Raw genomic sequence first — 10,861 nt, 5'->3', positions numbered from 1 at the left:
CAATTCTCAAACATGCATCTCACCGAAACCCCTAAACACCCCAAACCCACCTCCTCTGTCATCTCAAATTCTTCAAATGTCAAGACATCCGATGGTGACCATTGTGTTCTTGACGCTCCATTCGAATTTCAACACACTAAATCTGAAATCCTACGAGGGAAGCCAATTGTTCGTCGTTAGCAGGGCTTCTTACCATTCGCAACACCGACCGCACAGAGACCGTGGGATGGTAAAGTGCCATTAAATTTAGCTTTTCTAGCTCCTGGTCATAAAATTAAAACTAAACCTAAAGTGATTACGTTTTTTGATATTAATGAAATTGATAAAGATTGAAAGTGATGGAAGATTTTCTAAGTTAATTCACTTATCGAATAACTCAAATAGGATGTAAGTTTTAATTTTTCTAATTACGATGTTATTTTATTTTCATATTTCCTGCAAGTTTGCTACTAGGAATTGTATCCACCATATCACCATATATCCTGAATTTATAGATTTTTAATTTTATTATTTTAATATAAGATTGTAGATTATGCTACATTAGTCACTTGTTAAAAATAATGCTAAAAATCTTGGCGGGAGTATGAAAATTTTCCCTCTGAGACTCACGTTCCTTAATTTTCTCCACTTCCCTAAAATTCTCTAACTTCCTAAAATTTATATACATCCCCTCAATTGAATTACATCTTTTATCAATACTTTTCTTTTCATTCCGCAGAGTCTCTTGGAAGAAAATCACAACGATCTGTATACTCAGGTAGTTTCTCATGGTGTAAGTATATTTTTTCTTTATTATTATTGCTTTGTTAATAGCCTAATAAGTGAATAGTTGAGTTAAATTTTTTTTTTCATATTAATTTGATTAAACGTGATTTGTTTGATGATGTACTATTCCTATAAAATGATATCAATAGTGTTTGATTGCACTCTGTTATTGGTTAAGTGATATATGGATCGTTAATTAATCCCCTAAATAGAAGGGTGTCTGCTTTTTGTTATATTATTATTGGTGAATCGAGTATATCTTTAAACATTGATATTTTTTGAATATAAATCACATATAATATGTAATTTTATAAAAGTTGTTTTGTTAATTTAGTATGATTGTAAAATCTACTAATAAATTTATTTAATTTAAGTACAAATCTTTGCTATTAATTCTTATATATGTAGTTGTTATCGATAAAAAGTCATGTTGTTAGGTGTTCATGTTGCTAATTAATTAAGCTATAGCTAAAACAATTGTTGAAAATGAAAATCGAGTAAACGTACGTAATTGTTATTTACAACAGTTGTTGAGTAGTAATGAAAAGATCATGGATGTATACTGCCCCAAGATCAAGTGAGTCTTTCACTAGTGGTGTACAATTTTTTTTTTTTAAATTTTGCCTTCGAGAGGTCAAGTGTCGATGGGAAGATTTTATGTCCGTGTTCACGCTGTCTAAATATGTATTATTTGAAAAGGGATGATGTCTTTTATCACCTCTTAAATTGGGGCTTTCGGTCAGAGTATTTAAAATGGGTATATAATGGAGAAGGATCTGTTGCTACATCTTTGAATACCATTCATAATGGGGAAGACGAGACAGCTCAGCATGACATGCACAACATGTTGAATGATCTTTTCCCAACAGATATTTCTTGTGGAGATGGTCTAGAAGAAGGTGATACTAATACGAGTAATGATCAACCTATAGAGATAGGGCGAAATAAACTTGATGATCTACTTAAAGACGCCGAAAAACAGGTGTATCCTAATTCTAAAGTCAACAAATTATCTTGTGTGGTACATTTGTACCACATTAAGTGCTTAAATGGATGGAGTAACAAGTCATTTTCTATGTTGTTGGAGTTTCTAAGTGATTTGTTACCTGAAGGTAATTTGCTGCCTAAAACAACACAACAAGTGAAAAAAATGATGTCAAATCTAGGTTTAGGATATGTAAAAATACAATCATGTCCAAATGGTTGCATGTTGTTTTGGGAGGAGAATGAAAATAAAGAAAATTGCTCTACATGTGGTTCATCTAGATGGAAAGTTTCTGAAAATCCACAAGAAGAAACAAGTCTTCCAAAGAAGAAAGCCTCAAAAATATTACGATGGTTTCCTTTAAAGCCTAGACTCCAAAGGCTGTTCATGCCGTCAAAGACAACTAATCTTATGAAGTGGCATCATGATGAACGCATAAAAGATGGAAAATTAAGACATCCGGCTGATGCTCTAGCATGGAAACATTTTGATCAAAAGTATCCCGAATTTGCTAGTGATCCACGCAATGTTCGTTTAGCTCTAGCAAGTGATGGTTTTAACCCATTCAGGACTATGAATATAACGCATAGTATTTGGCCTGTTTTTCTTATTCCATACAACTTGCCCCCTGGATGGTAATGAAGCAACCAAATTTCATTCTATCTTTAATAATACCTGGTCCTAAAGGTCCGGGAAATAAGATAGATGTGTACATGCAACCTCTTATAAAAGAGTTAAAAGAGCTCTGGGAGGTTGGAGTAGAGACGTAAGATGCTTCAACAAAACAAATTTTTTCAAATGAAGGCAGCCCTTTTGTGTACTATTTCAGACTTTCCGGGTTATGCCAATCTATCTGGGTGGAGCACAAAGGGAGAACGTGCATGTCCTTCCTGTGGGTTTGATACTGATTCTAAATGGCTAACTCATGGAAGAAAGTGGTGCTATATGTGTCATAGGAGATGGCTTTCAACTGATCATCCTTGGCGTAGAGATACAAGGTCATTTATGGGAGGTCAAGAATTAAGAGTGGCACCCATTTGTCCTTCAGGGGAGCAGGTTCTACAACAGTTAGATGACAAGGGATTTCTTGTAGATATTGTTGACGGTGGTTCGTGGAAAAAGAAAAGTATTTTTTTCATGTTGCCATATTGGGAGCATTTGTTGTTGCGACACAATCTTGATGTGATGCACATAGAAAAAAATGTTTGTGACAACATTGTAGGGACTATACTAGGACAAGAGGGGAAGTCAAAAGATAACTACAAAGCCAGACTTGACTTACAACACTTGGGTATAAGAAAAGAATTACATCCAAAGAAACGACCTAGGAGTGACACTACTTTCATGCCAAAAGCATGTTACCAAATGACTCGAGATGAGAAGATCATGTTCTTAAATACCTTAAAATTAATAAAGCCTCCTGATGAATTTTCATCCAACATCTCCGGATGTGTTCAACTTAACGATAGAAAATTAATTGGTCTAAAAAGTTACGATTGTCATATGTTGATGCAAGAGTATCTGCCTATTGCATTATGTGGAACTCTGCCCGACCATGTAAGCTCAGTTATAATTGAGCTTTGTGACTTTTTTAGAATCATTTGCTACAAAGATTTATCCGACTTCGATATTCAGTTTCTTGATTCTAAAGTTGCGGTCACTTTGTGCAAAATGGAGAAGATATTCCCGCCATCCTTCTTTACTGTGATGGTTCACTTGGTGATACACTTAGTCAAGGAGGTGAAACTTGGAGGTCCTGTAGCTTTTCATTGGATGTACCCGATTGAAAGGTAAATAATGAGTTTTTAAACATTTCTTACAATATTTTTATTTTTCTAAAATTGTGAATTGATTATTTTTTTCTAACTGTGTAGGGACCTTCTTACTCTTAATTCGTATGTGAACAATCGAGCTCATCCTGAAGGTTCAATTGCTGAAGGTTACTTAGCTCAAGAAAGTTTGACATTTTGCTCTAGATATCTCAAAGGAGTTGAAACCATCTTTACTAGATCTGTTAGGAATGATGACGATGATGATAATGAGCAAAATGAGCAAAATGAGCTTGAGGAATCCAACAATTTTTGTCCTGGCAGACCATTAGGACGTAAATCGTGTTCTCGATTATCAATTCGGAAAAGGTCTTCAAATTCAGCAATTGATGAGATCTCACTCGCTCAAGCACATCGTTATGTGCTTTTTAATGTTGATTCAGTTACACCTTTTCGAGAGTAAGATAAATCATGACTACAAATGTTTTGTATATTTACATATTAACTGTTTTCTTATAGGTCACCTATTAATTTAGAGATGATATATATATATATATATGTAGGGAACATAAAGGGCTAATTAAGAGACAAACCCGATCTCGTCGGATACCTGAGTATGAAGTTGAGAAGATTCACTGCTAACAATTCAGTGAATGGCTTCAGAAAAGGGTAATTTTGATCCCATGCTATGTATATATATATATATATGTGTGTGTGTGTGTGTGTGTGTGTGTGTGTGTGTGTGTGTCTGTGCGTAATAGCTATGTGAATATGATGTTAGTAATATTTATTACAGGTTGCACGTATGGAAGTGCAAGGAGATCAATCAGTCACCGAAGAGATAAAGTGGCTTGCGCGTGGCCCAGTTAAAACAGTGAAACGATATTCAGGTTATCTTGTAAAGGGTTACCGGTTTCACACGAAAAAAAGAGAGAAGTATCTAAAAACTCAGAATAGTGGTGTAGTTGTTACTGTGGAAGGTGCAAGTTATGCTAGTAGTCGGGATAGAAGGCCTGTCAATGGCACGGTAAACTACTATGGGAAATTGAATGACATTATCCAGTTAAACTACTCTGGACTTATACGAGTAATATTATTTAAATGTGATTGGGTCGATATTAATAGAGGCTGCAAGATAGTTGATTGTGTGAAATTGGTGAACTTTTCCTACAAAACACACACCGGCGCTAATATAACTGATGATCCATTTGTTTTGGCATCACAAGTTGACAAGGTGTTCTATGCCATAGATCCTAAGAATAAAGATTGGGAGGTTGTGAGACATGTAAAACTTAGAGATGTATTTGACATGGGAGCTGGTGATGATCAGGTTATAGGGTATCTAAATAATAGCACATCTGTTGTACCCAACTTGCATAGAATTGGGGATGATGGTGATGATGGGATGGACGTTACAGAAGAAATGGATCTTGATGTGAATAGTGATGACGAAAATGAAAATGACTAAATATTTGGTGATATTAGTTATTGATTATTTATTTCTAATATATAAGTAGTTAAGATGGATCCTAAGCTACCTTAAAGAAAATAATAATAGAGTAATCTTATAGTAATATGTTCTGTAGAATTTTATTGGACATTGTTTTCTAGTAGATTATTTGTTCCACATAGTTTAATTATTTATCTTATAGCACACTGTTTGCTAATGTGATATTTATAGTTTCTTTTGCAGCAACTATGCTAGGACTACAACTATTTTGTTTATATCATGTGCTTTAATTCAATATGTTGTGTATAATTTTTTTCACAGGATGGCGAAACGCAAGAGACTTTGTATTGTTTCTAGTGATGACCCTATAGAAGAGCAGCACCTCAACGAAACTGAAGGACGTGAAAGTACTCAAACTCAAGCTGATGCGATAAATTCTGAAGGAGGGCATCATAGTTATCCAGAATCTTCTGTTCATGATGCGTCTAACAATGAGGAAAATGTTGAACAAGGTATGTAGTCCTACCACTTGCATTTTGCGTCTTTTGTTTGGCACTCCCAAAACTCGGAAATAAACACTGTCATATGTTAGCCTGCTCTCACATATTAGTAACATGCACAAATGTAATTAATGTGCTACACATTGATAACATGAGCAAATGTAATTAATTTGGCTACTGATTATTCTCGTTTGTAGATTAAAATTTTTAACGCATTATATATTCATAAGTATCAGTTACTCGGAAGAAGCCTAGAGGTCCTACTCAAAAGTTTGAGACATGAAACATGAAAAGTGGTCAAAAAATACGAGTAACATTTAACAAGGATGGGAAACCAGTAGGAGATGAAGGAAATGAACTCGTTCAATACCTTGGAACACTTGTGAGGATGGCTGAACATGTTAGCATTGAATATCCCGACTGGAGAAAGGTTCCCCCGCAAAATAAAGAGGACATGTATACCCTTGTTAAGGTATTTGAATTTTAACTTACTTCTCCGTGTTTCACTACTGACATATACATACATACATCTATATAAATTAAGGTAATTAATGTCACTCGTAGGCAAAATTTATAATTCATCCGGCTGAAACAAGTGGGATCAAGAAATGGATTATGCAAAACATGGGGAAAAAGTGGAGGACCTGGAAAGGTAATCTAAAAGCACGAGGATTTGATAAGAGTCTTGACATTGATCAAATTGTGAATGAAGCTACAAAGGATAATAGGGTGAACCCGGAACAAATTAAAAAACTTGCGACTAGTTGGTTTACTCCGGAACACCAGGTATTTTTTTTCATCTTTTACTTGGTTTTAGACTTCTACATTATAGGTAAGGGTTCTATTACGGTGTTATACAATGATGGTAAATGTTAGTGCTATTGCAAATCCTTAATTAAGTTTATCTTTGCCATAACCTAAAATATTGGTGGTCTACGTTTGAACTTCTATCAGTTAATATGACACTGTTGGAGCAATTTTTAAATGTGACAAGATTTGACCGAGTTAATAGGAACGTGGAATATGATCTGTTAAACATGGGCCAAGTAAACAAGTGGTCCTAGAATATCACTTTCTATTATTTTTATTGAAGTTTTAAATAGAAGTAGATTTCATGCTTTTTAGGTTAAGAGAGTAGTAATCGCAGTTTATATTCAGAGATATAAAATCAAATAATTGTCCTACTGTGTGTTCCTTTTTTACAATCGATACTTCAATGTTTTTGTATTTCGAACATTAGACACTCCTGTAAGAGAATCTGAAAGCGTATAAAACTGTTTGAAAGTTCAACATGTGTTTCAGATGTACTTTTTCTATAAGCATTTGTTAACTTTTCTTAAAAAATGTGTATGGTTCATAGAATATGTGCGAGGTAAGGAAAGGAAGTCGCTCAATGATGCACGAGCCTCATGTTACAGGGACTAAATCATTTGCCCGACTTGCTCACGAAGAGGTAAACTTGGATCTTATTATTAATTTTATTATTTTCTTGTTTAGTTATATGCTTTATGATGGATACGTCACAGTATTGATTCTTATTTATCAGGCCTTAAAAAATAATGGTAAATACCCAACACGAGGAGAAATTTACATTAAGAGTCATACTCGTAAAGATGGAACTATTGTGGATGATAAGGCTGCTGAAGTTGTGGTAAATATATATATATTTATACATATGCACATATAGTTACATTTTTTTCAAGTTAATATAATTATTAATTAATGTAGGCTTCACTGCAAGCTTTACCGAGGGACTCAACAAATGGACAAGAATCTGATTATTCCAATGATGACTACTCAAAAGTGAAAGGTCCGGAAAAAAGGGGGTATATTCGATGTGTAGGAAGGATGCCGGCAGTAAAAGAGAGTCGTTTTGCTTCATCTAGTAATTCATCTTCTACTGATTCAGATGATGTGCAACAACTAAAAACTGAGTTGGCTCATCAAAAGAATATCGTGAGCGTCTTGGTTAACCTCTTCCAAGAGCATATTCCAAATGCAAACTTATCTGGAGTACTTAGCACTTTGAACGTACAGGTAAACTTATTCCTACTACGGGTGTTATTTCATATTTACCTAATGCAATACTATAGCTTTTCATAATCTTATTTTCAGATCCCTGATACATCTTCATCCAATCCAAGCGACTCTCCTCCACTTAACTAAAGCTCAACACCTTCTTGAAGTCACTATGAATCGTCTTGTTGCAAGTTAAACTCTATATTCTAGTTATGGTTTATGTGGTAGATTTGGTTTTTTTTACCTTGTTACACATATTGACTAGTTTAAGTTTGAGCTATTTATCTGTCATAACCCGTCCTTAACCATAAGAACGCGTTAGATAACGTATGATTTCATTGCGAGGTATTGACCTCTATATGAGACATTTTTGAAAGAAAACTGCATATATTATACATTACAAACCATAACCATTATTTTTGTTACAAGCTTAAGACAATAAAAAGAAGATTAACGTTTAGCGATAATCTTCGACTTACAAACTTTACAAATGATGACAACAACACGGTTTCTAGCATATTTTACAATACAACATCTCGGATATGCAGTTTTATTTTTGACACAAACATGCGTACGCAAGATCCTGGTTAGATCCAACATGATGCAGCGGAAGCTTTAGAAATCACCTGAGAATAGACATGTTTTAAAAGGTCAACATAAAGTTGGTGAGATATAGGTTTAGTGCGCAGCAATATATATATATAGACCACAAGATTTCGTATATAAACATTTCAATAAAAATATTCTAAGTGGTTGAGCACTTGGTAACCATACTTAACATTTTCACGTCGCATATTCCCTTTAATATGAAATCTTACTACACCGTACCAAGTGTAGTCACAAAACGAAGTACTGTGCAACCGTTGAATACTGGTCGTCCAGTCCGGTTGGGGTTGTCAGGCCCGATAGATCTATCAACAGGATTCGCGTTTACAATACCGCTGTAAATAGTAGTTACCAAGCTACAGGGAAGTATGCCAGTGGTACAACTCAACGTAGAATATATTTTTCAGTTACTTGTGTCCATATCGTAAAACATAAAATACATGTATTCTCATCCCGAAATATTTAGAGTTTAAAAGTGGGACTATATACTCACTGTTGTCTCGAAGATATATAATTTCGACTCGGTCTTCCGGTTGATATCACGAACCTATCCATATATAATATATCAATATGTTTTCATTTTTAAACAAACGTTATATATATATATACTTGTTATACTTTTAATATTTTGAATATTTCCTTAGTCCGTAGTTAGCATTTCGATGTTAGTAATTCAATTTTAATGGTTCATTTTTAGATGTTTAATATACTCGCAATAAACAAAACCCCCAACGAAATAAATAAAACCCCATCGTATATGTATTGGTCGAGATTAATCTTGACCCATGGTACCGGTGTTGTCAAATGACGTGTTGCGTACATAAAGTACCGGTGTTGTCAAATGACGTGTTGCGTACAATCATGGGATCTTATGATTAATCTTCTCGTGTTGTTTACGGGTGATCCTGAACCATATGAAATTGAATTGTAAGTACATATATATAAAATATCATGTTATCTTAGAAGTATGTGATTTTATGTAAATTTTTCCAATGAATCCCGAAGTCATTTAAGTCTTGGATAACCAATTTTGTTTCGGTCATAGTTTCTTCGTTACAAGTCCGTTTTCGTTGATTCAAATTGCCATCTTCTTGGATCGAGTTCTTCTTTAAGACTATGAACTGTAAATACCTTGGTTTGTATTCAAAATCATACGGCATAGGTGAAAGTTTAGTGAAACATATGAAGTTAAACATTTTTGTTACAACAAAATCATTTAATGACCATTTTTCCAAAAATACTTATACTTTGAAAAACCAAGTTTTACCTTGTTAAATTAACATATAAATAAGTTATGTTACATGTCTTGAAGTATTTTAAAAGTTAAGTTAGAAGGATCTATTTAGTTTGCAAACAAGTTTGAAAACATTCAAACTATGTTCTTGTTGTTAAACTTTTGTACCATAAAATAAGATAGCTATATATATATGAATCGAATAAGGTTATGAACATAGATTCTACCTCAAGTTCCTTGGATAAAGTTGCTGTAAAAGAGAAGTAAGAAGCTAGAATAAAAAGGGTGATAGAAGTGGATGAAAGATTGGAAGTAAGTTGGTGTTCTTGGAAGGTTTTCTTGAAGTGTTTTTGTATGGTTTTCTTATGGTGTTTAACTAAGGTTTTTATGGCTAGATCTTTAAGGTTTCTTGCTGGATTGTTATGGAGTTTAAAGAGTAAGAACAAGTGTGTGTTTTTGTTAAGAAAATGGAAGTAAAAATGAATCAAAATGGAGTACCATGGTACCCCTTTAAAAACGTGGCCAAGGAAGACAAAGACAAAAATTCTTACTTGTAATCTTGTGTAATTATTGATGGTAAATGTCAAAAAGGAATTCCCTCTTGATGAGGGCAACAATAGCAGCTGATTAGGTGTGATTTGATGTGTATTTACTATTAGTAAATACGTATAGAAGCTAGGTATGATACGAGTACAAATACTCTAAATATACGTATAGAAATTTTGTGAAAAATGGAATGAGGATTCAAATATAGCTATCTTTTGTGAATACACTTATATGATTTTATGTATTTAAGTTCTTAAAAGTGATTAAATACATTACTTATACAATATATGTATAAACATTATAGTCTTAAGTATTTAAGTCAAATAACGTTACGTATTGTTATCGTTTTGAAAACTTAAGTTAGTAGTTTCAAAATACACATATAACTTGTTGTTATTAATACAAAATGAGATATTAAAACATTCATTAATCATGTTAAATATGTATATATACATATATATATACAAACGTATAATTATCATATGTTGTATAGTTCGTGATATCATCGGTCAAACTAGACGGTCAAACGTTGTGTAAAACTCTTTTCGGAAACATAAGTCTCAACAATTTGGATTGCTTATCATGTTGGCAAGGTTTAATTTATGTAAATATTAATCTTATAAGTATAGAATGATCGAAAAAGTGCGGGTCGTTACATTACCTCCCCGTTAAATAAATTTCGTCCCGAAATTTTAAAATTGTACCTATTTTGCGTCATCGAGAAACAAATGCGGATACTTTCGTTTCATCTGATCCTCTCGTTCCCAAGTAAACTCGGGACCTCTTCTAGCATTCCAACGAACCTTAACAATCGGTATATTGCTCTGTTTAAGCTGTTTAACTTCACGGTCCATGATTTCAATTGGTTCTTCGACGAATTGTAGTTTCTCGTCGACATGGATTTCTTCAAGAGGAATGGTGAGGTCTTCCTTTGCAAGACACTTCTTCAGGTTTGAGACGTGAAAGGTATTATGTACTCCGGCGAGT

At 33.8% G+C, this 10,861-nt stretch overlaps 3 protein-coding genes across 3 annotated transcripts; all 3 read left to right on the top strand.

Moving 5' to 3' along the window:
* Positions 1-1,447: 1,447 nt before the first annotated feature.
* On the top strand, positions 1,448-2,389 carry LOC139886304 (uncharacterized). The gene has a single exon (XM_071870071.1). The coding sequence runs from the start codon at positions 1,448-1,450 to the stop codon at positions 2,387-2,389; it is 942 nt and encodes a 313-aa protein (XP_071726172.1).
* Positions 2,390-2,548: 159 nt separating this feature from the next.
* Positions 2,549-4,987, top strand: LOC139886295 (uncharacterized). Its single transcript, XM_071870059.1, has 3 exons — positions 2,549-3,540; positions 3,625-3,961; positions 4,316-4,987. Exons 1-3 carry the CDS (start codon positions 2,549-2,551, stop codon positions 4,985-4,987), a joined length of 2,001 nt encoding a protein of 666 aa, XP_071726160.1.
* A 768-nt stretch (positions 4,988-5,755) lies between these two features.
* Positions 5,756-7,635, top strand: LOC139886286 (uncharacterized). The gene is made up of 6 exons (XM_071870056.1): positions 5,756-5,941; positions 6,034-6,255; positions 6,830-6,922; positions 7,016-7,120; positions 7,198-7,506; positions 7,585-7,635. The coding sequence occupies exons 1-6, from the start codon at positions 5,756-5,758 to the stop codon at positions 7,633-7,635; spliced, it is 966 nt and encodes a 321-aa protein (XP_071726157.1).
* Positions 7,636-10,861: the final 3,226 nt, after the last annotated feature.

This window comes from Rutidosis leptorrhynchoides, chromosome 1, assembly GCF_046630445.1.
Source record: "Rutidosis leptorrhynchoides isolate AG116_Rl617_1_P2 chromosome 1, CSIRO_AGI_Rlap_v1, whole genome shotgun sequence".
NCBI lineage: Eukaryota > Viridiplantae > Streptophyta > Magnoliopsida > Asterales > Asteraceae > Rutidosis > Rutidosis leptorrhynchoides.
This window is presented reverse-complemented; position numbering and strand designations above follow the sequence as displayed.